Source organism: Megalops cyprinoides, chromosome 8, assembly GCF_013368585.1.
Source record: "Megalops cyprinoides isolate fMegCyp1 chromosome 8, fMegCyp1.pri, whole genome shotgun sequence".
Taxonomy (NCBI): Eukaryota; Metazoa; Chordata; class Actinopteri; order Elopiformes; family Megalopidae; genus Megalops; species Megalops cyprinoides.
Window position 1 is genome coordinate 5,167,115 of NC_050590.1, and position 23,389 is coordinate 5,190,503.

Sequence of the window (23,389 nt, forward strand, 5' to 3'; positions counted from 1 at the left end):
CAAAGGACGGGTTATTTCTACTCTATACACCAGCAAGAGGCATTTACAATCAATATCTTCCATGAAAAAAATAGCTTTATAAAAGTTACACAGTATGTGGCATGCACTGGAGCATACAAGAGAATAATTGTGAAAATTCCTAACTGCTTATGTACTTCCAGGCGCCACGGAGGTCTTAACAGTAGTAACCTAATGCGCCAGTTGTACATTCTCTGGCACTGACCAGAGAGAGTGACTCTTGTCATCCATTAGTAAATAGCTCAGAGCGCTCACGGTCTCGATGGCCAAGGCGTCTCCTACAACTACATTATAACCCTAAATCACAAGAGCTTTTGATCATGGAAATAGCATCGCATGTCTCTTTAAATTTAACACATTACATTACTTGTATTTGGCAGACGCGATTATCCAGAGCGACTTCCAGCACAGTAGTACATAAGTGTATCCATTCAAGTTAAATGAGCAGCATTGTCAGAGCAGGCTAACAACACTCCCACAACAGTGAGAGTGAGAACAACACCACTGAAGCCCTACCTCAAGTTAACTTGTGCACTATGACTAGGCAATGGAAGGCAGATATAAAGAACATTTACTGAGACTTCACCGCTATTAACGCAAAGCTGTAAGATGCGTTTTCAGAGAAGATGCCAACTGAAAATTATAAAAACACGTGTCTAGTAGGATACCAAGAAAAACTGGCGAAGACAGGGTGAGGAGAACATGTTGTGCCAAATGTTACGAATGGAAAACAGGCATTTATAGTGTCTGCCCCGAGGGCGCGTTGAGTGATGTTGTTTTTAATGTATCCAAAAATAAATTTTTAAGTGGAAATTTTAATTTGATAACGCTTGAGAACTATGCTTAATCTTCCCTAGGCAATATGAAATAGTTTTCACTCCATGTCCTTTTTTTTTTCTTCATTTGAAACATTTAGTTCATCAGATTATTATGACCGGCCTTGTGTGCTTGATTGAGCATCTTTCCAGTGACGTCACTGCAGCCGCTCCAGCTGGGATCGCCCTCCACGAGGGTTTTTTTCTTTTTTTTTTTTTTAACCGGCAGACTGCAACCAAACATTTCAGTCGTCTGGTCACCTTCTGTACAAAAAACATGGCTTCTCAGGAACAGCAGCCCAACGACGTCCTGGCGACGCTGAAAACGGAGTCGGAGACCCTGAAGACGAAGCTGGAAGAGGAGAGAGCTAAACTGCACGATGTTGAACGTAAGTGGTGGTGGAGGAGAGAACGGCCTCGTAAATCACATCTCTATTAACTGCCGATAAACGGAGACAATCAGATTGTAAACATTCACCATTGGAAATATATTAAAATCAAATCCGACCACCTTAATAACAGTATTGCCAACATGCGATCGGGTTTAAGGCATGCTTTGGTCCGTTGACATGTCACAAATGGGTATAGCTGTTTACTATTTTAATTTAGAGTCTAACGGATTGACAATTTCACTGCAAATAAAAAAGGGGATAGACAGTTATCGGTATGCGTACACGTGACACAACAGCAATTCTGTTGAATGGTCAGACTCGTTTTTTCGCATTATGAAAAGTCATTTTGATCAGCTAAATGTAACAATTTTGTGTCGAATCTGCGCGGTGGCTTGGCAGAATTATTTTGGCGTGTCTGATAGAGGTGCGGACAAGGGTGGGTACTGTGCATCCTCGTGCACCTACCGGGGCTTACATGTATCATTGCAATATCTGTTCATACACAGATACGATTCAGGAGTCAAACAGTAGCAGAACGAGATTTTGGTAATTTACGCTAAATCCCCAGCAGCAACCGCAGGGTTGTGTTGAAATAAAACCAGTAAGACGCACATTAATGCTCCTGTTTGTTAAAAACGACAATTCACAAGTATGTTGTGGAATGCCAGACATGGAAGGGATGTGAGACAGGGGTACGCCGCTGAACCCTGAAGACACAGCTCTTCCGCTTTCACCTGAGCACCTGAAACACTACCACCTAAAGCAATTTTGCATGTCTCAAAATTGCTTCCCACTAAACTGTTGAAAAATGTAATTTAATCTCTACCAGCTAGCTTGTACCTTGTCTGGCCGAACATACAGCGCTTCTAATATTGTTGACTCCTTATGGTTTTTTTTTTTTTTTTTTTTTGCTCATGTTGTACTCTACCTCACTTGTAAGTCGCTTTGGATAAAAGCGTCTGCCGAATGTAACCCCCCTCCCTGTCCCTGGGGCAGTGCACCAGGTTGCTGAGAGGGTGGAGGCACTTGGTCAGTTTGTCATGAAGACGAGAAGGACACTGAAGGGACACGGCAACAAAGTTCTGTGCATGGACTGGTGCCGGGACAAAAGAAGGATTGTGAGCTCCTCGCAGGTGAGAGCACCTCTAACGTCTCCAAAATTATTAAAAAAAAAACCAGCCCAGGCTCTCTGCACTGAAGCCATGTCTAACCACAGTGCATACAAATGGATTATTGATCTTACCATCATGCATCCACTGCTACTGTCCATGGTGCTGATCTTATCTGTCCTTTTGCTGTACAAAAATGGGATTTTTTTTTTTTTTTGCATCTGTCATTCTGAAAGGTGGTGCTCACTCTGAGCTCAGACTCTGTTCAGTCATGAGTCTATTTTAGATGGGTGTCATTAGGTTTTTTTTTTGGCATGAGACTTTTCATTACCATTAATTAACTGGTTATGAGGTCAGCAGTCGTTCTGTGACATTTTGTCATGTAATGCTGATTCATATCACACTCATGTTCATATTGCATCTGTATTTATTCTTTATGCTGTTAAATTGAAACATTGATTTATGAGGTGCCAAATCTTGTGTCATATTTAGCATAGAATAAGTGGAGTGAGATGACCTTGCTTAAACAGCTGACCAACCAGATTGTTTATATATGCATGTGAAATATGATTTGACATTTTTTTCTAATGTGAAATTCTTGATCTGTCTTTTAGGATGGAAAAGTAATTGTATGGGATGCGTTCTCAACTAATAAGGTAAGCTGAAATGAGCAGGCATCCATGTTTGGGAATTCAAATAAATCTAAAGCTAGAATCATAAGCTATGTCTCCATTTGCAAGGACATCCTACCTCTCCTGTCCTACCTGGGCCTTTAGCAAGATCCTGAAAATGTAGCACTGTAGCAGTGGGAAAAATCTACCCTAAAAGCAGTGGTCAGCACACTTCTAAATAGATTCCTTTCCAGCATTTTAATCCATAAATGGAATTCTAAAAAAGCTGATTTGCTTTTAGACCCCTGGTCAGGAATGCTCATGCTGTGTTTGTGTGTGTGTGTCTGTGTGTCTCTGTGTGTGTGCGTTCGCGCGTTTGTGTGTGTGTGTGTGTCTGTGTGCATGCATGTATGTGTGTATGTGTACGCATGCATGTGTGCGTGTGTGTGTGTGTGTGTGCGCGTGCATGCACGCATTTGTGTGTGTGTGTGTGTGTGTGTGCATGCGTGTATGTGTGTGTATGTGTGTGCACGTGTGTGTGTGTGTGTCTGTGCGTGTGCCTGTGCATGTTGCAGGAACATGCCGTAACCATGCCCTGCACCTGGGTGATGGCCTGCGCCTACGCCCCCTCTGGCTGTGCAGTGGCCTGTGGGTGAGTGCCCTGCCATCCCAGAGCAGCACCGCATCAGCCCTGCACAGAGGGCAGAGACTGCTGCAGCCAGAGATCCTCATCCTCTATTACTCTGTTTGTCTGTCTTAATTCTGTTCTATTCCATTCCATTCCATTCAATTCCATTGTATACTGTTCTATTCAATTCCATTCCATTCTATTCTATTCCATTGCACTGCATTGTATTGTAGTGCATTCCATTCCATTCTATTCCATTCCATTCCATCCCATCCCATTCCATCCCATTTCATTCAATTCTATTCTATTCTATTCTATTCTATTCTATTCACTTCAATTCAGTCCAGTTCACTTCTGTTTTATTCTGTTAAGTTCAATTAAATTCAGTTTAGTTCAGTTTAATTCAAGTCAGTACAATTCAATGTAATGCAAAGCAATGGTGCTTTCTTGGAAGGACAAACTAAAGCAGTTGCATAGAGTATAATTCAGTTGTTATTGCAGCTACAGGCAAACAGAGCACAAGTATATCTGTCTCTCACTGTAAATTCACTTCAGTTGAGGAAGCTTTTGTGAAAAACAAAAGCAGATATTCAGAGAATGTAAATGTTGAACAGAAATTAATGGTAAATTTTAGTGTACTTTCCTTTTAAGCGTACAGTCAACCCATTATAACAGACCCCCTAACTCTCTGTCTGTCTGTCTGTTTCTCTCTCTCTCTCTTTTTCTATCTTTGTCATTCTGCTCTTTCAGGGGTTTGGACAACAAGTGCTCAGTGTACCCCCTGTCCCTAGACAAGAACGAGAACCTGGCCTCCAAGAAGAAATCTGTTGCCATGCACACCAACTACCTGTCCGCATGCAGCTTCACCAACTCTGACATGCAGGTGAGAGGGAGGTTAGGCAGGTGCTGTCTGTGAGGGGTAACAAAGCTGGTCTAGAGAGCAGTCTCCCTCTCTCTCTCTCTCTCTCTCTCTCTCTCTCACTCTCTCTCCCTCTCTCTCTCTCTCTCTGTGTCTCTCTCTCTCTCGCTCTCTCTCTCCCTCCCTCTCTCTCTCTCTCTCTCTCTCCCTCTCTCTCTCTCTTTCTGTCGTCCGGCAGCATCCATCTATCCTTCAAACACACAGTGGGGATGATCAAAGTGGCCATTACCACCATTCCAAATGCACCACACAGACGCTGGATAGATCAACCTTTCTGTTGTGTCGTACATGTTATTATTATATGACTGAACAATTGACGCCATGCCAATGGCTACTCATGAGTTTTCTTCTTTTCTGAAACAAATGAAGCATAGCAAAGCAGCATGAACCCTTTTCACAGGGGCAGTAGTGTTGAAATTTTCCACGCTGTGCACAGCTGTGTCCCCGCTAACAGCAAATGCAGTAATTTCACTGAAATGCCTGAGGATGACTTTCCCATTTCATTTATTAATTCACAGCAGTCAGCCCTCTGAAGCAGGACTGGGTCACGTGTGACAGCCGGCCATTGTGCGCCTATTTATAACTCCCAGGCAGCCGTTATCTGAGGGATAACAGAGGTCGCTGCTCCAAATGCACGTACAGATACGAACGGGAACGCCAAAATCCAGGAACACTGCAATCAATGTAGCTAAAATGTGACATGGTGATTAAATAATCTCAGCCGTTCACCGCAATGCTGGAATGTTGGCTGGCAACAAGGCGACAAGAGAAAAACAAGAGAAAGCCACATGTCTAGTTGAACACCCTGCCTACATCCGTGGGAAATGGACTTCCTGTGCACAAATGAATAACGGAATTTCCTGAAAGTTGACCTCAAGGGGGGCTTTTAGCCTCAGGTCCCTCTGATTTATATGTGAAAGTCCTGCAAGTCACTCATAAAAATATGCTTCCATATAGAGGATTCCACAGAAATCAATATAAATTATGGGGCCAGTACTCTTGGGCTCTGTGTAGTTGTCTTCAGTGACTTCTGTTTACATTGCATTAACATTTATTAATTTCGCAGAAGCTCTTATCCAGAGCAACTTCCAAGGGTTGCATTCAGTGGGGTTAGACATTTAGAATTACAGGCACTAGCCATTAGTGCTAACCTTAAAATGCAGTGGCATTGTGGGAAACAATGCCACAAGGGGAGTTAGTGCTGTCACATGTCAAACCTTAAACTATTACTGCCAATTTCCAACCACCAGGCTCGTAATATCCCCTGTTTGTTACCCCACAATGCATTAACCACTCAGCTTATGCTGCTGCAAAAGCTTAAAGTGCCACCAGGTTTTAATCTTCTATGCTTAAACATCCATCCGTTTTTCAAATGCTAGCTTTTATCGCGGGCGTTAGGAGGGGGAAGGGTCAGAGTTCACAGAGCCCAGATGTAGCCTGAATAGGTGGATTTTGAGTCTGGAAGAAAATGGATAGTAATCCAGCTGTTCTGGCAGTTCTGAAGCATTCATTCCACTGGGCAAAAACAGTAGAGGGGTGAGACGGGATGGGCCCACCTTCTGGGATGGGACTATTAGTTGGCCAGAGGTAGTGGAGTGGAATGGAATTTTTATTCAAACAAAAGGTTGCCGGATTGATTCCCCATGGGGGCACTGATGCTGTACCCTTGGGCAAGGTACTTAACCCACAGTTGCCTCAGTAAATATCCAGCTGTGTAACAATGGATAACAATGTAAAAACCTGTAATTGATGTCACTCTGGATAAGAGTGTTTACTAAATGCCAATAACGTAACGTAATGTAATAACGGAAGTGAGACACGGGTGGATTTTTTCAGATGTTATGCAGCAGCCATGTCACTGCTTCTACATTGTCTGTGATGGACAAGTAAGTATCCTGCACCGCCCCCAGGTTCCTGGATCTCTGGGATGGTGACACAGCTGTGTAGTGAAGGGAGAGGGAGAGGGTGTGTGGTGCTGACAACCTAGCTGGCATATAAAGAGGTTTAGTTTTGGAGAGGGGGTGAAAATGTCAGAGTGTCATCTGCCGAATATAGAGGAGCTGTGGGAGGAAATGACTGATCCCAGAGATTCTGTGTACAGGGAGTAGAGGACCAACGGTCGATTCCTGTGGTGAGGGGGTGAGGCTCTGACGCAGAGTCACCGTGTTACCATGTAGGAGTGGTCATAAGGGTTGGATGAAAAACCACTGATCTGATGATCAACTGTATGGAAAGCAGCTGAGAGATCAAAGAGGATTAGGTCAGAGGATAGGGAGGTAGCTCAAGCAAAGCTGAGTGCTTTGGTCATATAGAGCAGAGCGTTTTCCATTGAATGGCCTGCTTTGAAACCACACTGGTTAGGCTCAAGTAGGTCATACTGAATCAGGAAATAAGATAGCTAGCTGCATACAACCCATTCCCAGGGCTTTTGAGAAAAATGGGAAAAGGGAGACAGGTCTGTAGGTTTGGACCAGTGTTGGGTACAAGGTTGGTTACTTAATCAGTGGTCTGACTAGCAGTCTATTTAAAAGCTGTTGGAACTGCAGTTGGGGTCAGGGAGGAATTCACCAAACAGCAAATAAAATGGAAGGAAAGCAGGTGCAGAGACCTGTGTTAGCCAAGAGGGGGTCCGGTACACAGGTGGTTTCCCCATTAGCCATTAGGAATTGTAGGAGGCCAGAATTTGAAATAAGAATGATAAAGGGAGTTGTGGCTATATGTACCTTCTTTCTCAAAACAGGGTGTAAATTGATCTGCGGTGAGGGCGGAGGGAGATGGAGGAATAAGGAAGGGTGAGCAGGGAGGACAGGGAAAATAATAACTTTGAACTTTGAGTTATTGGAATCTGCTTGAATTTTTGTTTGAGATTAGGACGCAATTGTTTCAACATTCAATGTGACGTAAGACAGGAAGCTTTTTACTCACAAAGACACAGTGTCCTCTCTGCCTCCCACAGTGTGAAGAAACAGCATAATTTTCGCTGGTGACGACAAAGTCCCACAGTGGGTTTGTGCCATTCGTGAAAGCTGTTTACAGGGTTTTTAAAAAGCACTGTGACCCTTTTTAATGGTCCATATGTGACATTTTAGAGTTGTTGTCAGGGCTCCGCCCCCCTAGCTGTGGTGTTTTTGTTTTTTCCCTGTCCATGTGCTTTTTGTTTTTCCTTGTGTTCCAGCCCCGCCCCGCTCCCCGCCTGGTCCCCGCCCTCCTGATTGCCCCATTACCTTCACCTGCCTGCCCACCTGCATCCCATCTCCTCATCAGCCCAGCCCTATTTCTACCCTGCTTGTTCCTGTCTTGTTTGCCAGTTCGTCTCAGCGTTTTCGTACCTGTTTCGTTCCCGCAGTTTTTTTGGATTTCTGTGTTCTCCGTGCCTGACTCTGCCTGCCCTTCGTCTTCGTTTTCTGCCTGCCGTTTTGTCCCTTTGCCTGATCGTTTGCCTGCCCGGTTCCTGATCCTGCCTGCTTCTGTTACTGACCCTGTTTTTGTCCACGGACTGCCTTCCGGTTTTCTACCCTGCCTGCTTTTGGTTTCGCTACTTTCCTGCCGTCATTAATAAACCCGCCTGCAACCTGAAGCTCTCTTGGTCTGCGACTGAGTCCCTGCCTGAGTCCTTACAGTTGTGTGACATGTTAATTTTAAATGTTCCAAAATACAGACAAGACTTTCAAAGCTTTGAGGTGGCAGCACTGGTCAGAGTGTCTTGATATTTTCTAATCATGAATGATGACTCATAAAGCAGTATATAAACATCATTATCATCTAGAGCTTTCTTCTGTAAATCATATAATAATACAGTATTAGTGAATGATAACTTACACTGACACAGAAATTAATGTTAAATCACATTATATTATTTCACTCGGCCCTAAAAAAACAAACCCCCATCTCTCTCTCTCTCTCTCTCTCTCTCCCCCCCCCCTCTCTTTCTTTCTTTCCCTAGCTGTCTGTCAGTCCTACTCTTCCTCTCTTCCTCTCTTCTTCTTCCTCTCCATCACTACAGTTCAAGCAAAGGACACACTGGTCCCTGAAGTTGCCATGACAATTTCATGTCCCACAGGACATATCCACAGGCTTGTGTGATGTGGTTTTGTGTATGCATGAGAGATCATTCCTGGTGATCTGGATCCTGAAAGCGGGGCATACACACTTGCATATAAAGGCTTTTTGTCGTGTGGGCACAGTGGAACATGACTCTCCATTTGTGAAACCTGTTTTTCTCTCTGTGTTGGGATTTTAACAGCTGCGTATCCTCTCATCTGTGTGATTATGTGGGTCAGAGGTTTCCTACTGGATTAAGACCTCACTAATGCTACAGACACCAATTTGCGAAGGGCCATTGGTTTTCAGTCAGCCTGGGAACTGAACGTCTTACGTCATGGATGTTAAATTGTGTGTGTACGCTGTTGTAGCTCCCAAGAGCTTTTTATTATTGCTCAAATTTTAATTGGTTTTCATTATTTAATTCCGTTATTGCTTTCATTGCTTTTCATTATTGAAACGTGGAGACTAAACAGACGAAGATGTTGTTTAACTCTATGTGGTTTCACATGGCAAAAACTCACAGTTATAAGGCAAGGGCTGTCCGTGTTGAAACGTTCTAGTTGTTTCCTTGTTTTTTGGCTTGTAATGTTAAAAAGCAGACTTTAAGCAAATACAGCTATGGACAGCAGCTTAATAGATAGATGTGTGAATGTGGCTGAAGTCTGCTGAAGTTGCATTTATATGCACATTGTCTACATTTAGCAGGTGCTCTTATCCAGAGTGGACTTACAAAATATGAAAATATAAAGTGCATCTAATAAAATGGCATGAAATGTTGTACAATATCAACCATATCCAAACATGCATCGGAGTCAGACAGTGCTGAGATCACAAGTGAATGAATAAATGTAAATGTGAATGTAAATGTGAGTGTGTGCTTGTGCTGCCACATGCCATGCAGCGAAATTACCATTTATAATAGGGTTAGGGAAATGACTTTCTGTTCAGAAGATAATATATTCACCTGAAATATGCCGGTGTATCAATAGGCAAAATGTGAAAGGAATGTCCTGGAAGCCATACAAGTTCCTCAGAATAAGGGAGGTGTTCAAAGCAAATAAATAACAAAGCATCCTTTATCATGTTGAGGAGTAGAGGAACTTCATGTATAAATGTTTGATTCAGTCATAGAGGAAGCTAGAAAACACTGGGCTTTGTGTGTCAAACTGCTGCTGAAGTGAGGTGGTCTGAGTCATACTTGTAAACAGGTTTCTGGTTTGAAACCCAAAGCCAGCTCATTGGGGTCGTGCAGGAAACAGACATAAGCAGAAAAAAGCCTCACCTCTGTACTTTCTGGTGTGGCTGGAAACAACCTTGAAGGCAAAAATGAGTGTTCCCATTTAATTAGTGCGGTCATTTGCTGAAACACTTTACTTTTTTAAGCCGTGCTCCAGTCTCTGAGAAGGTCAGGTGACTCATTGCTTGTAAATCTCACCTCCAGCACTAGGGTTAACCATTACTTTCAACTGAAATTTGAAATGCGTTAGATGAAAAAAAAAATGTTCAGCAAAAGATGGTTTATGCCAGGTGTTTTGAATTATATTTGATAAATCTGTCTAAATGTAGATATTAAATGTGCTAAATTTTGCATTATGTTCTCTAGGCTGCCATAAGGGGCCAGTAAATGCACTAAACATAATAATTTTATTTCAAAATATTTCAGATTTTTCAAGTTAGGATAGAAAAATATTGCATCTCTATGTAAGTTGATACTAAATTGAAAAGAGATTCCAGTTTCCATTAGGGAATTATGGATTCCATTCCATTGTGTTATGAACTAGGAGTTACAAACATGTTTTTCTCTTGTCTGATCTGGAATAATGACAAAACTGAGTCAAAGACACATGTGTGCAAGTGCAAGTGCATACTTGCATGTATTAGAGGGGAAGAGAGTGTGTGCTTGCGCAGAATTGCATGTGTGTTTGTGTGTATGTGTGTGCATGTGTGCGTTTATATGGGCGTATACATGTGTGCGTGCGTGTGCGCGCATGCATGCTTTTGTACATTGTGTGTGTGTGCGTGTGTGCGTGCGTGCGTGCGTGCGTGCGTGCGTGCGTGTGTGTATCTGGCAGTCACGCCCAGCTGGTGTGCCTCTGGTTTCAGATCCTGACGTCAAGCGGGGACGGGACGTGTGCCCTGTGGGATGTGGAGAGCGGTCAGCTCCTGCAGAGCTTCCACGGCCACGCTGCTGACGTCCTCTGCCTGGACCTGGCCCCCTCAGAGACCGGCAACACTTTCGTCTCCGGGGTAAGGGCTCTCCCCTCTCCCAGTCTCCTCCACTCCTCCTCTCTGCTTGTGTCCCAGGTCCTCGGGGTCTTTCACACCCGCCTTGCACTCTTCTCCCTGCAGTGTGGAGCAGGGCCGGCGCTATGGGGGTTCTTAGGGATGCACTGCACCCCCAGACAGACCTCAGTGCACCCCCAGTTGTCACCTTATATCCCAATGTCTACATATTATCTATGACGTTTTTGTGCCCCACCCCCCGTGGATTGCAGTTGCACCCCTCTGAATCCTCCCCTGGTGTGGAGATACCCGCTGATTATTGAGTCCCAGTGACTGAGGATCCCCCCTGTGTTTCCTGCAGGGCTGTGACAAGAAGGCCAACGTGTGGGACATGCGATCTGGCGAGTGCGTCCAGTCCTTCGAGACCCACGAGTCGGACATAAACGGCGTCAGGTGAGCTCACCTGGAGCCGTCCCGCTCCTGGCATTGCCGTTCTTATCAGTGCCTCACGAGCTCAGGTATCGGGAGTTAAACACAAGGGGGCATTTCCTGGGCACAGTGTCTTTGAGCCCCTCTCCGCCGCTGTGGTTCCTGACCCCCTCCTTGTGGTGTTGTGTCTCTTTTACATTACATTACATTACAGGCATTTAGCAGACACTCTTATCCAGAGTGACTTACATCAGTTTTTTTACACTGTTATCAATTTAAACAGCTGGCTATTTACTGATGCAGCTGTGGGTTAAGTACCTCGCCCAAGGGTACAGCAGCAGTGCCTCAGCTGGGAATTGAACCGGAAGCCTTTTGGTTACACGTCCTGGCTCCTTAACTACTGTGCTACACTGCCGCCCCTCTTGACACTGTTTTAGCAGTATGTGTGTTTTCCCTTTCTGTCTTTCTCTCTAAATGCTCAGCTTTGTATCTCCTATCCCAGGTACTACCCCAGCGGGGATGCGTTTGCTTCAGGCTCCGATGATGCTACTGTGAGCAGTTTCTGATTCTTTCTCTTGATTTCCTCACTCTCTTTTACTTTTGTGCTCATTGTGGTTCATCGGAATATGGCAGTGTCCCTCCCCCACTTAATAACAGAAATCGTTAATCTGCTTTTCTTAATTTTTTTTCCTTTTCAGTTAGTGTGCCATAATCAGATACTGTCATGCATGACTGCATGATCTTTTATGTGCAACTGTAAAGAAGCCACACTTAAAACATCACTCATTTCCATTAACCAATAAACCAATATACCTCTTGCGGATGATGTATTTGTTTCTACAACAGCATGTATTCATAACCCTACTGCCCATGGTTACTTACATTAAATAATTGGTGCTTTTTTTTTTTTAGTGCCGCCTCTTTGACCTGCGGGCAGACAGGGAAGTTGCGATCTATTCCAAAGAGAGTATCATATTTGGAGCTTCCAGTGTCGACTTCTCTCTCAGTGGTAAGGGCTGCGTGGGGTTTCTGTCTATGACTGTCATCACATCACACACACGCCTTTTTTTTTTGGCCCAAATTTAAAGCCTCTGTCCTGTTTATGACAGAGACTCAAGCGCCGCTCTGCTCTGGCACCAGAGTTCACAATCTCTTTGTGTTCCCCAGAGTTGGTCCAAGAAGAGAATTCAGTCCTGTCTGAAACAGAAAGCACCGCAATAAGCTGAGCGCACAGCACAGTGGAATGCCATTCCCAGGGACAGCTGATAAAATCAAGCACAGCGAGAATGTGTACACGCAGTTCCGACACAAAGTACAAAGCACGTCATTAAAGGCATGGCATTGCATATAGCCTTGAGTAAGACCATTGTATTCATTCCACTAACATAAACTTAAACATAACCCTGGCATGCTGTTTGCACAAGGACGCTTATAACTTCAGTCGTGAATGACTCTCCCCTTCAGTGAGCTTGGTGATTACTCCTCTCGGCTGACTCATGGGTGATATTTCGGTTGTAAGAACATAGTTGACTGATTCAGAATAAGGAAACAGTTTTTGAATGATTTGCATTGCAGCTGAATGTCTTTGGGTGGGTGTGTCCCAGCCTCTTTCTCTTCCCTTTTTTTAAATCCCCTATTCTTTCATTTCTACAAGTAATACTGACGTAATGGGTGCACTGTGTTGTAAAGCTAATAGGGTCATTTTGGGTTTTTTGCTGACAGAAAGGACTCGCCAGTGTATTTGCCTTGGTTGTGACCTCAGCATGCTTTTGAACCATACTTTGCCTTCCAAAACATGTAGGAGAACTGTGTAGTCCACACTTCTGCAGTACACAGAACACATACATACTGCAGAACGTCCTGCAGAAAATGTCTTGTGACCCAAAAAGGGAAATGGAGATTTGAGAGTGAGAGAGTGAATCTTTTAATTGGCACTTTTTTTTTGTTTTAGTGAGACACTGGGTTTCATCTGTCTGTCCTCTTTTTATTGTCATGTGAAGAGTAGAATTCCAACAGGCTCCATGCAGTTACTGTTATTTTGTGCATGTTTTATTTTTTTTTTCTCCCATTAAACATATAGCCGTCTGTTGGAATGCATCCTGAAGTTCATGGCAGTTCATAGTGTCAGGCCATGTCCAAAGACTCATGGAAGCCAACTGAAGTTCATCTAGAATACACAAGATTCACGATGCTGTCTCTTCAAAGATGTTGAAGAAATATCATGTTATCAAAGCTACCACTGAATGGGGACATGGGATGCTTTCTGCTTTATTTTAATTACAACTATGATGCAGCCTGTCACCTGTCTTACATGACCCAAAATACATCTGCAATATTTATGTGTTGACTATTAAGACAACAAAAATGTGAGCAAAGATGCAATTGCTCTAGTGGTGTTGTCTGCGACCCCAGGCACTGGGTGTTTGAAAAAGGGCATGTATTCCCCATAGGCTGTTTTAACAGGATCCTAGATAAACAGGATTTGTCCCATGCCCCCCCCCCCCCCCCCCCCAACTGTTCCATTCCCAGGCCGCCTTCTGTTTGCTGGGTACAACGACTACACCATCAATGTGTGGGACGTACTGAAGGGGACCAGGGTCTCCATCCTCTTTGGTCACGAGAACCGCGTCAGCACCTTGCGTGTCTCCCCCGACGGCACGGCTTTCTGCTCAGGGTCCTGGGACCACACTCTGAGGGTGAGGGGTTTTGGGCTGTGGCATCCGGGGGTGGGGGAGGGGATTTCCTGCACCTGGGGGCTTGGGCTGCTTCTGCAAAGAGTGGGTGGAGGTGACCGTAATCGCAACCCACTCTGGCACCTTTGAGATTAACCTGTTTCCTTCTGACACAGTGTCACATTGTTCACCATTCATTCAAGCCCATTCAGGGGCATTTAGAAGGAAGTAAAACTGTTTTTAGGTTTTTTTTTTAAAAAACGGAGGTTCTTCTCTTTTTTCATCTTCACAAACTTTTTGTTAGTGTTTTCAGTGTTGGAATTTTTCTTTTTAACTTCAACTGGTTGTTGTGCTTTTTTGTGGTTTTTGTGTTTTTCATTTCAGATCTGGGCCTGAGCAGTTTCACCAGTGGGGAATCGAGAGCCTGTGAATTCCATGTTAGTTAATCAGTCAAGATATCCACTTCCTGTGCAGGTAGCACTCATTGCTCATCTGATAGTGTACACCTCCAGCAATGCAGAAGAGATTCATCTTGTGTGCATCTCTGGAAGCAGATGATGAATCGTACACATAGTTCCCGTGTGCACGCATAGTCTCTGGCATCGTACGCACTCACACACACGCGCGCGCGCATGCTCAATGTTCTAGAATGTTCTGCTCTCCGAATGACAGATAAAGTCAGCCCATCCCCCTTTAAACTTTCTGTTACCTGGCAACAACAGTGTTGCACCACTTGTCCGTGTGTATGTACAACGTGATGTGGGAAACCTTATCATCATATACAATCATATTCAATCATATACAATATTGTGTATATCATGGCTGAATACGTCATTTAATATTTGTTTCTTTTCTGTTGTTTATTTACCCTCTGAGGATATTTACAGTACATTATTTTCTGAATGGCTGAAGCAGTCAGTATTAGATTTATTATCCCTTTGGGTCTAAAAGATTAAAGAGTATCATTATACTTGGATAGTTTCTGTATGAACATATTGTCAATTATGTTTTCTGAAACTTGAATGTCTCAAAAAGACAAGAAATCCTACATACTATAAAATGCATGGTGTTTTTGTTTTTGTTTTGTAAGTAAAAAATTTGACTGAGACATCAGGGGAAAACTTGAGCTAATTGGTGCTAGAGCCTTGTTTTGACTTTTTAACTCTTCTTGATAATCAGCAAATCTAAGACTCAAAATGTAATTCGTATTACATTTTATCATTTTAAGTGTGCTGCGTTACACATAAGACTGCAGGTAACCTGCAGGTATTTCAATACATTTCAGGTTAAGCCAAATGCTATGGAAAAATTGTGAACTTTTAAAGAAAAGATTTGAGTGGAGAATTAGGACACAACAGCCTAGTCAAAAGAATGAAGAAAATATGAACGAATCAGGAGATGTGGGGTTAAAAACTGGAGCAATATAGAGGTATTGCATGTAAAATAAACAGGATTGGAATTTAAAACTGAAACAATGAAAATATTGTTTGCTACCTGATTTTCACTGGAGTAAGGTTGAAATCAGAAGGGACTACAGAAGAACAGAATGGTCAACGCGGTGGTAAGCAGAAATGTAGGGTTTGAAGGTGATCTCGAGTGGCAGCGTGGAGTCTCTGCAGGATACAGTACAATGGAGCTGAAAGGAGTGAAAGAAGTGAGGAAGAGAGGATAGATGAAGCCGCACAATCTTGTTTGATCAAAAGAGGACACAAGGGTATTAAAGTGACGGCCAGCAAAGAGACAGTTACACTTACAGAGATGAGAAACCTTCAGAGTCAATATTGGCAATGATATGTATCATGCTTCCTGTCTTCCCTGACAGCTTGTTTAGTAAAGGTGTGTCTCCTCATGTTAGAAAAACAGTTATACACCCCCCCCCTCTCCTAGTTCACAGCAAGAACTTCAAATACTAGATTCAGCCAAACTCAGCAAGACATGAGGTCGATACGAGAGATTGGAGATTGGAGTACTTTTCCATTGAGAATTACGTACGAGCGCAGCACCACTGTGTGTAACATTGTAGTCCCTTCTTTCGCCTCATTCACCTTTTCAGTTTGGCCTGTGGTAGAATTGAGATATTGCCTGAGATGTGATAAGTTTTGCTTAGAACTGTCGGAAACAGTTACAGTTTGACCAAGTGTACAATAGCGAAGGTAGAAATAAAAGCCTGTAGCTTTCAGTATTGTTCTAATATTTGAACTTTATCCTAGCCGGGTGCTTATGTAGTCTGATACAATACTGTTGCAGCTATATGCTCACCTTAAATCTCACAAATGTAATAAATGGTATTTTAAATATCGCTCATAATCATTGTCTGTCATTGTTTTTTCAGTATCGTTGTGCTTTCTCTGGGCTTGCATTTTACAAGGTGGTACATCATGTCTTCAGAATGTTTCCAGTCTACATTACAGCAGTAATAAAACATATGACATAATATTACGCAACCATTTCAATGGAAGTCCAAAAATATTTCCTCATAACCATATCATGCCATAGATGTTTACTGGGCTTGCTGCATCTGGCTTTCACGTCATGCCCTTGGTTAAAGGTTTCTTCAGCAGTCTGTGAGAAAAAATTGGCATGTGACAATAATAAAATAATAATAATAATTATTAATAATAATGATAATGTCATAAAATGGCATATTATTGCCATCATGTATCAGTTGATGATGGTGGTGGTGGCGATGATGGGAAGATTAATAACACATCAATATATTTGTAAAGACAAAGATAACACATTCATTTTAATAACTTGTCCAGGTTGAACCGCAGAGAAATCATTACTCAAGCTGCCTGGTGAACAAAAGTACCAACAAAGAACACTGTTGAAATGAGTGGTACTTTTTGTAGATGATTAGATTTTCAGTATCCTTGGGACCATGTTGATAACACTAAAAATTATGCCAGGCTAATTTCTTTAAAACACTTTCCAGTCAGAAACATTTTAATATGATTTGTGGCGTCTGTCTCTCAATATCCTAAGCTTGAGCAATGATGGTATTTATAACATGTATGTAGCTATCTAGAGTGTATATGTGTTTCAGTTCACTGTTACGCTGACAGTACACTAGTACATCATTATGTTTACGGGAGCTGTCATGATAATTTTTTTAATTCACTTCAGTACCGACAATGCTATCTGACAATGTGTATATACAAGCACAGAATGTATACAAAACACTGCTTCAATTACGGATTGCATTCTTTAAACAAATAATTGCGTACATAGTTTGGTTCCGGTAAGGGAATACCCGATTTGTGACGCACGGGAGGAGGGGCTTGTAACACCCTCTAGAAGGCTGAGTACGGGAAGTGAGGTCTTTCCGAATGGGCTTTCCTTTCCTTGGTCTGGACGAGCCGAGAGGGCAGATACTGCTGGGAGGGTGAGATGTACGTTTTCGTTATTTGCTTTATTTGTCGTAAATTCTTTACATATAAACACGGGTCTGTGGAAACTAGGCTGATAAGTTGTCAGGTGCGTCCGGTTTAGACGTTTGAAGCAAGTAAAAAAAAATGCTTTCTAAATAGCAAGCAAATTAGGTGCAGATTTTGTTACCCCTTCCTGGTGTCCCTAGGTAGCATGTCATTGGCAGATGAAACGGAACACCGTGGCTTGATAACTACTCACAGGTGTACGCGTTGGGTCTACCGTGTAGGAAAGGATACATGTGTTTTCATTGAACAATCTAGCAAACAGCTGATCAGCGCAGATGAGTGACGCCTTGTACTGGCTATCTTGTGACGTCGCTATTTAGCCGGTCAGTGCCGTGTTCTGGCTATTTCTCCTGTTTTAGGTAGAGATACTTCATTCCAGCAAGCTTGCTTTTTTGGAAATAAGTGTGTTTTTACTCTGATGCTAGTTTGCTGGTTAAGTTAATGGTAAATTGTGTAACGTTATTTGGCTGTCTCTCTGAGTATGTTTCATAAAAACGGATGCAAAAGACAAAGTGAATGGCGGTTTTTTATCCAGCTGCTTTACTGAGTTTTTCGCCCTGGTTCTTACTTGTCATCTTCGTCAGGCTTTCGTAAATGATTCACAGTGGCATTTTTGTAACGGTTAAACGTATCCTTTACCCGATGGTTCTGATGAAACGGGAGCTGCTTGAATGGATAAATTGGTTTCGAAAAATAAATTGAAATATCTCATAGAAATATTGTGAAACCAAAACCACTTTCGTTTGCTGTAATGCAGTAAAAGTGGATATAACGGGGCTACATAAAATTCGCTATGTAGGCTATATTCCATTGTGTATTCGCACTATAACATTGGTAGTGGAAATACTCATCACCTGCACACATACAGGATAGGCTACACAACTGTAGCATGTTCATTACTAACTGAATGGGGTATCACATTAGATTATTTAGATCAATCAGACTGACTTTCCGACCTAGACACAATTGCGATTGAAAGACTTGCATTAAAGTGAGGAAAACGAATGTGTTGAGCATTTTTTTTCCTCCTCTCTGTTTAGAAAATGTCCTGTTGGTTGCGGAAAGAGACGTTAGCGTTGGCAGAAGATTACATGGACTTCTGCATCGGGATCCAACGGACGCCTCCCAGCGAAAATGCCAAGGCCATGCGACAGCTCGCGAAGGAGATGGAGCGACGGTACAAGCCGAAATTTCACCCTCTCGCTCAGGGCTTCATCAACGGCTGCGGACCCGACCTCAGCGCCAGTTTGAAGAGGGTGATGACGGAGCTGGTAGGAGACGGGAAGCTGAACTGGGGAAGAGTCGTGTCTCTGTTCACCTTCATGGGAATGGTGGTCAATGAACTGTACTCCAGAGGAGAGAGCAGAGAGAAGTGCAGAAGACTAGCAGAGACCATAGCTGACTACCTCGGCGGGGAGAAACAAGGCTGGCTAGTGGAAAACGAGGGATGGGTAGGTTTAAATGTCTTTGCCCTGTCTGGTGTTTTATTTGTGTTTGAGAATGCTAGGGCTGTTTTTATTTTTTGCCACCCACTTTTCTCTCATATCCAACCCCTTTCTCCTTCTTTCATTATTTTTTTTTTCATGGTGTGTTGTTTGGCCTTATGCAAATAGCCCTATCTTCACTTTTTAAGTGTAAACACCATGAAGTCTCCTGTGCTATGGGGTAATGCATGCACTGGCCTCAAGTCTAGTGATACTATGTTTCTCACTTCAAATCTACAGCACTAGCTCTCTTCCCAAAACCCTCTAAAGTCACCTCTCTGTTATCCAGTAGCAGATTTGTGGGTTAACCACAGTGGTGTCAGTATTCCTTGTCCTCAGTTCAAGTTTTAAAATAATAAAAATGACAGTTGTAAGTAAGTGATTTAACACAACTCTGTACATATATGAGCCTGGTTAAAGTAAATATTGGATGGTTCTGTTGTGCTGGCAGCATAGGTGCTGACAGGTAAATTGAATGCTGCTGAGAGGGAACGATGGGATATAATGTAACATTTTTCACACAACACAATCCTTCCCCACACTGAGAGCCTGCATAGCTGTGACAATGACAATGTTTCTCATGTCTGTAGCAGACATGAGGCAAAAGGAGGCTCAGTCCAAGAGACAGGCAGCCATAATAGAATATTTTGCCATTGTTAGTAAGGGTAAGTAACACAGCTACTGTTGCCACGTTGCTTGTTGAAACTTTTATGTTACTGTTTTAAAGTAGCTAATCTTTTCAGCTACCTTAAAACAATATTTTTTAAAGAAATTATTAAAGGCATGCTCAGTTCCTCATTGCAGCTAGTTAGTGAACTAACACTTATGATAGCTTGTAAATGATCCATAATTTGCATCTAACGTTACAACAAGCCATCTTAAACTGTGGTCCATTAACCAAACTATCGTCAAATCTAAAACAGTTCCTTATGTTATTATGTGAAATGGTTCCTTAGTTATCAATCAGTTCCTTACGTGATTGCCATCCCAAAGCCTGGATCATTGTGTATTAGATGTAGCCATATTGTAAGCTACTACATTCACCTTTCTGTCAGTCTTTCAATTGTCAAAATTTGGGTGTGGTACATATTTCAGCAATGTGGGTGGTGAGCCAAAACAGATTCTTGTGTAAGTTTGGCTGTTAGGGAAGGTGCAAAGAATATTATATTTTGGGATGTCAAGCTGAACTGAATTGAGATACTTTGAAAATCTTTCAGTCCTTTGATGGAGACTGGAATTAGCTGTCCTAGCCATCGAAAGATGTGCAGTATAGCAGTGTAAGTTTTTAGCATTAGACAAACCTTCTCAGCTTCTTATCACTATTAATGACACCTTGATCTATAAAACAATATGTATCTATTTGGATACCACAGAGTGGAAAGTACCATTGTTTTAAACCATTTGGGGAAGGCCTATATTCAGAAATGAAAGCCCGGTACTTTGTGTGGTTTCTCTTTTCTCTGAATGCACAATCAGTAAATTGGCGTCGTATAAAAGGTCAGCTAGAATGGCATGTGAGTTGCTCATTCTGAAACTGAAAGACCGGTTCAAATGAAAGAGGCGAACAGCCTTCTACACTTTATATGGTTATATCTTGGGTTGATGTTCTTGTTGGGGCTTGCAGAGAATCTTCCTGTATGACGTGCTCAGTAATGCAAGGCTATAGGTGTGTAACTCGGACACAACTGAAAGTCACATTTGCCCAGCTTACAGCTTAGTTGTCCAACACTTATGATAGCTTGTAAATGATCTATATATGATATTTTGCAGTTTCCAGTTAATGTTACAATGAGGTATTTTAAACTGTGGTCCATTAATAAAACTATCATCAAACCTAAAATGGCAATCAATCAGTTCCTTGCGTGATTGCCATCCCAAAGCCTGTATCATTGTGTATTAGATGTAGCCGTATTGTAAGCTACTACATTCACTTCTCTGTCAGTCTTTCCATTGTAAAAATTTAGGTGCATATTTCAGGAATGTGTGTGGTGCTGAGCCAAAATTTATACATTTATAAAGATGGACATTTAGGTTACAGTTATACATTTTGGTTCAACAGGGTACAACTGCAATGCCCCAGCTGGAAATTGAACCATCAACTCCTGGGTTACAAGCCACGCTTCTTACTACTACACCATGCTGCTACCCTGCTGCTTGGGGGGCCTTTACCTGTGCAGAGGTCATCTCATATTAGGAATGTAAAAGGAATGTAAAGCAGACCTAAATCAAACCTGGGGAAGCAGGCCACCATACAAAACAGGCTGGCAGCCGTCAGAGGGAACCATAGCTTAGGCGCATGATCCTCTGCTTATGCGCTGGCGCTTTTTTTTTTTAAGCTGGCTAGAAATATGATTTATGAGTTTCGTTTGTTTATTGAGTCCATGTTTGTAATTTATGCAAATGGATTTGAGAACGCTGACTGTATCGCCAGCTGCACTCAGCCCTTTGCAGAGGCCATGCTGAAAAGTACCAGCCCATTGAGAGAACCATAAAGGAAAATAAAATAAAATATAAAAATTTAAAATGAGTAAAAAAAAAAAAAAAAAAATGAAAGTCATTTGCTTTGTTGTTGCCTGGCATGAATTAAGTGCAGTGCATTTCTGTTTTGGTCATATCACTTTGGACGTAAGCACTTCAGTACAGATGCAAGAGCTGTACTTAGTGGCAATGACTGAGTAATGGGTCAGATCGTCACAGAATAATCCAGTTTAGCTTTGAGTCAACATTACCTATGAGAGGTGCTATATTTTAATACTATTCCTGCCAGTTTGCTGCCAGCCTGTTCTCATGACGCTTAACGTTGCTGTGAGGGGCAGTATGAATCATCCCTATCTTGTGATTTAAGTATTGGTATATACCGCTCTCCCCAGTCTTCAGTGCAGTGTGGCTAAATGCTCTCCAGTGTGCGTTGTGCCGCAAAGCATAGTGGGTAATGTAATTTATGCACTTAGAATGGGCTAAATCCTTGCATAGGAAAAACCCAACTGCCTTTCAGGTAATTCAGAACTTTCCTTTGTGGGTGGTAAAATGTAGGCTATGTTCATCTGTATGTTTATGGGAGCCAGTGGTTAGTGGTTTAGCAATGTCTCCAAAAAGGCTGATTCTGAATTTTCAGTTGTGTATGAATTGTATAACATCGGACCTCTCTGGGTTTTAAGTATAATGTGTCCATTGTTGTATGGATACCCATTGCCACACAGTATATAGCAGAGAACCACAGAATGCTTCATCAAAGCGATGACCAAACAAATCCAGCAGTTTTTTTTTTTTTACTGCTTTATAGGAAATCCTTCAGAGGGGGGTCTGGTTCTTGCGTTGAAAACTGTCATTAAAAATTCAACTCAAAACTTTTTTTTTTTGTCTTTTGTGCAGGAAGGGTTCACAAAGTTCTCCCACTGTGCGAGGGAAGTGAATAAGGAATCATCGGTGAAGACGGCACTGTTTGCTGCGGCGGGTGTGGGAATTGCAGGCCTAACCTTTCTCCTTGTACGCTAGACTAATTTGTCCTCTGTCCCCTTTTCTTTAGATCCCATTCCAAGTATTCATTAATATTAATTTTACAAATATTCAACGAAAGCCTTATCCTCAGAGTTTGTAATTTCAGGTTTCCGGGTTAGAAATGTGATCATTCCCAAGTGTCCATTGGATGTTCCCAGAAGACCCAAGTCTTAGTTAACATTAATTGCAGTGTGCTTTGTTCTTAACTTTGGGGGAAAAACAGGTTCTCAAATCACTGGTTACAAGTCCATCATCACAGAACATAATGACTTCAGCAACTGTTGAAATGAATGTTATTGTAAAAAAAAAATGACAGCTTAGTTTAATTCTTCTGTCAACGTTAACAATAAAGCACCCTGCACACAGTCCCGTGAATTGATTCTTTTAAGAGAATAAACGGTCCAGTGCTCAAAATGAGAAAACGGTGCATGCATCTTAACACAGTCACAAGTGCAGAGGCCGTGTGTGAGGACAGAATTTAGTGGCCATAGTTGTTTTGCTACAAACTCTTTTTGTACTGGCTCTCTGTCCACGTTTTTGAAATAACACAATCCGGTGAACTGCTTTGCGAATTCTCAAGTCTAATGATATATATTATTTATATTAAATAAAAAATGTAAACAATCCCATTTGTGGAGTTGGTGAGTTGCAGCTTTCATTGCATCTGCGTTTTCATTTCACTGTCTTTGTAACTGAAGCATTAATTTACTGTCTGGTTGTGTTTTTAGTACGATTCCCCTTAAAAGTTTATACCCCCGAGCTCCGTGTAGGGTAGCATTTTACTTAAACATCAGTCATTTTTGTTTTATTGTGATGAAATTTACAAATATATATATATATATATATAACTTAAAATTATTTATTGCTTAGATCAGTGTTTCTCAATCCTACTCCTGGAGGCCTGCTGTCCTGCATATATTCTATCTATCCTTGCTCTGCCTACCTGACTGAACTCATCAGTGGCACTTTTGATTAGCTGAGCACACCTGATTCAATCAAGCAGCAAGGATAGATAGAAGATATGCAGGACAGTGGACAGCCTCCAGGAGTAGAATTGAGAAACACTGGCTTAGATGATTTTTGACATTTGACATAAGCATTATAATCATT

At 42.2% G+C, this 23,389-nt stretch overlaps 2 protein-coding genes across 3 annotated transcripts; both read left to right on the plus strand.

Annotated features, from left to right (window-relative positions):
* Window positions 1-970: 970 nt before the first annotated feature.
* LOC118781834 (guanine nucleotide-binding protein subunit beta-5a) lies at window positions 971-14,663 on the plus strand. Its single transcript, XM_036534939.1, has 11 exons — window positions 971-1,222; window positions 2,222-2,358; window positions 2,949-2,990; window positions 3,521-3,597; window positions 4,324-4,456; window positions 10,640-10,783; window positions 11,121-11,212; window positions 11,691-11,739; window positions 12,101-12,197; window positions 13,718-13,884; window positions 14,245-14,663. The coding sequence occupies exons 1-11, from the start codon at window positions 1,111-1,113 to the stop codon at window positions 14,254-14,256; spliced, it is 1,062 nt and encodes a 353-aa protein (XP_036390832.1). The 5' UTR covers window positions 971-1,110; the 3' UTR covers window positions 14,257-14,663.
* Window positions 14,664-17,175: 2,512 nt separating this feature from the next.
* bcl2l10 (BCL2 like 10) lies at window positions 17,176-23,022 on the plus strand. 2 transcript variants are annotated; one of them, XM_036535849.1, is made up of 3 exons: window positions 17,176-17,252; window positions 18,338-18,748; window positions 22,154-23,021. In XM_036535849.1, exons 2-3 carry the CDS (start codon window positions 18,341-18,343, stop codon window positions 22,274-22,276), a joined length of 531 nt encoding a protein of 176 aa, XP_036391742.1. In that variant the 5' UTR covers window positions 17,176-17,252; window positions 18,338-18,340; the 3' UTR covers window positions 22,277-23,021. The 2 variants fall into 2 exon arrangements, with proteins under 2 accessions (XP_036391742.1, XP_036391743.1); XM_036535850.1 differs by having other exon boundaries at window positions 17,186-17,245; window positions 22,154-23,022.
* Window positions 23,023-23,389: the final 367 nt, after the last annotated feature.

Bases quoted from the DNA above. Each gene is read 5' to 3' on its own strand.
- LOC118781834 (XM_036534939.1), top strand. From the start codon at position 1,111: ATGGCTTCTCAGGAACAGCAGCCCAACGACGTCCTGGCGACGCTGAAA. The intron at 3,598-4,323 runs GTGAGTGCCCTG...CTGCTCTTTCAG, and splicing joins GGCTGTGCAGTGGCCTGTGG to GGGTTTGGACAACAAGTGCT. The intron at 11,740-12,100 runs GTGAGCAGTTTC...TTTTTTTTTTAG, and splicing joins CAGGCTCCGATGATGCTACT to TGCCGCCTCTTTGACCTGCG.
- bcl2l10 (XM_036535849.1), top strand. From the start codon at position 18,341: ATGTCCTGTTGGTTGCGGAAAGAGACGTTAGCGTTGGCAGAAGATTAC. The intron at 18,749-22,153 runs GTAGGTTTAAAT...TCTTTTGTGCAG, and splicing joins TAGTGGAAAACGAGGGATGG to GAAGGGTTCACAAAGTTCTC.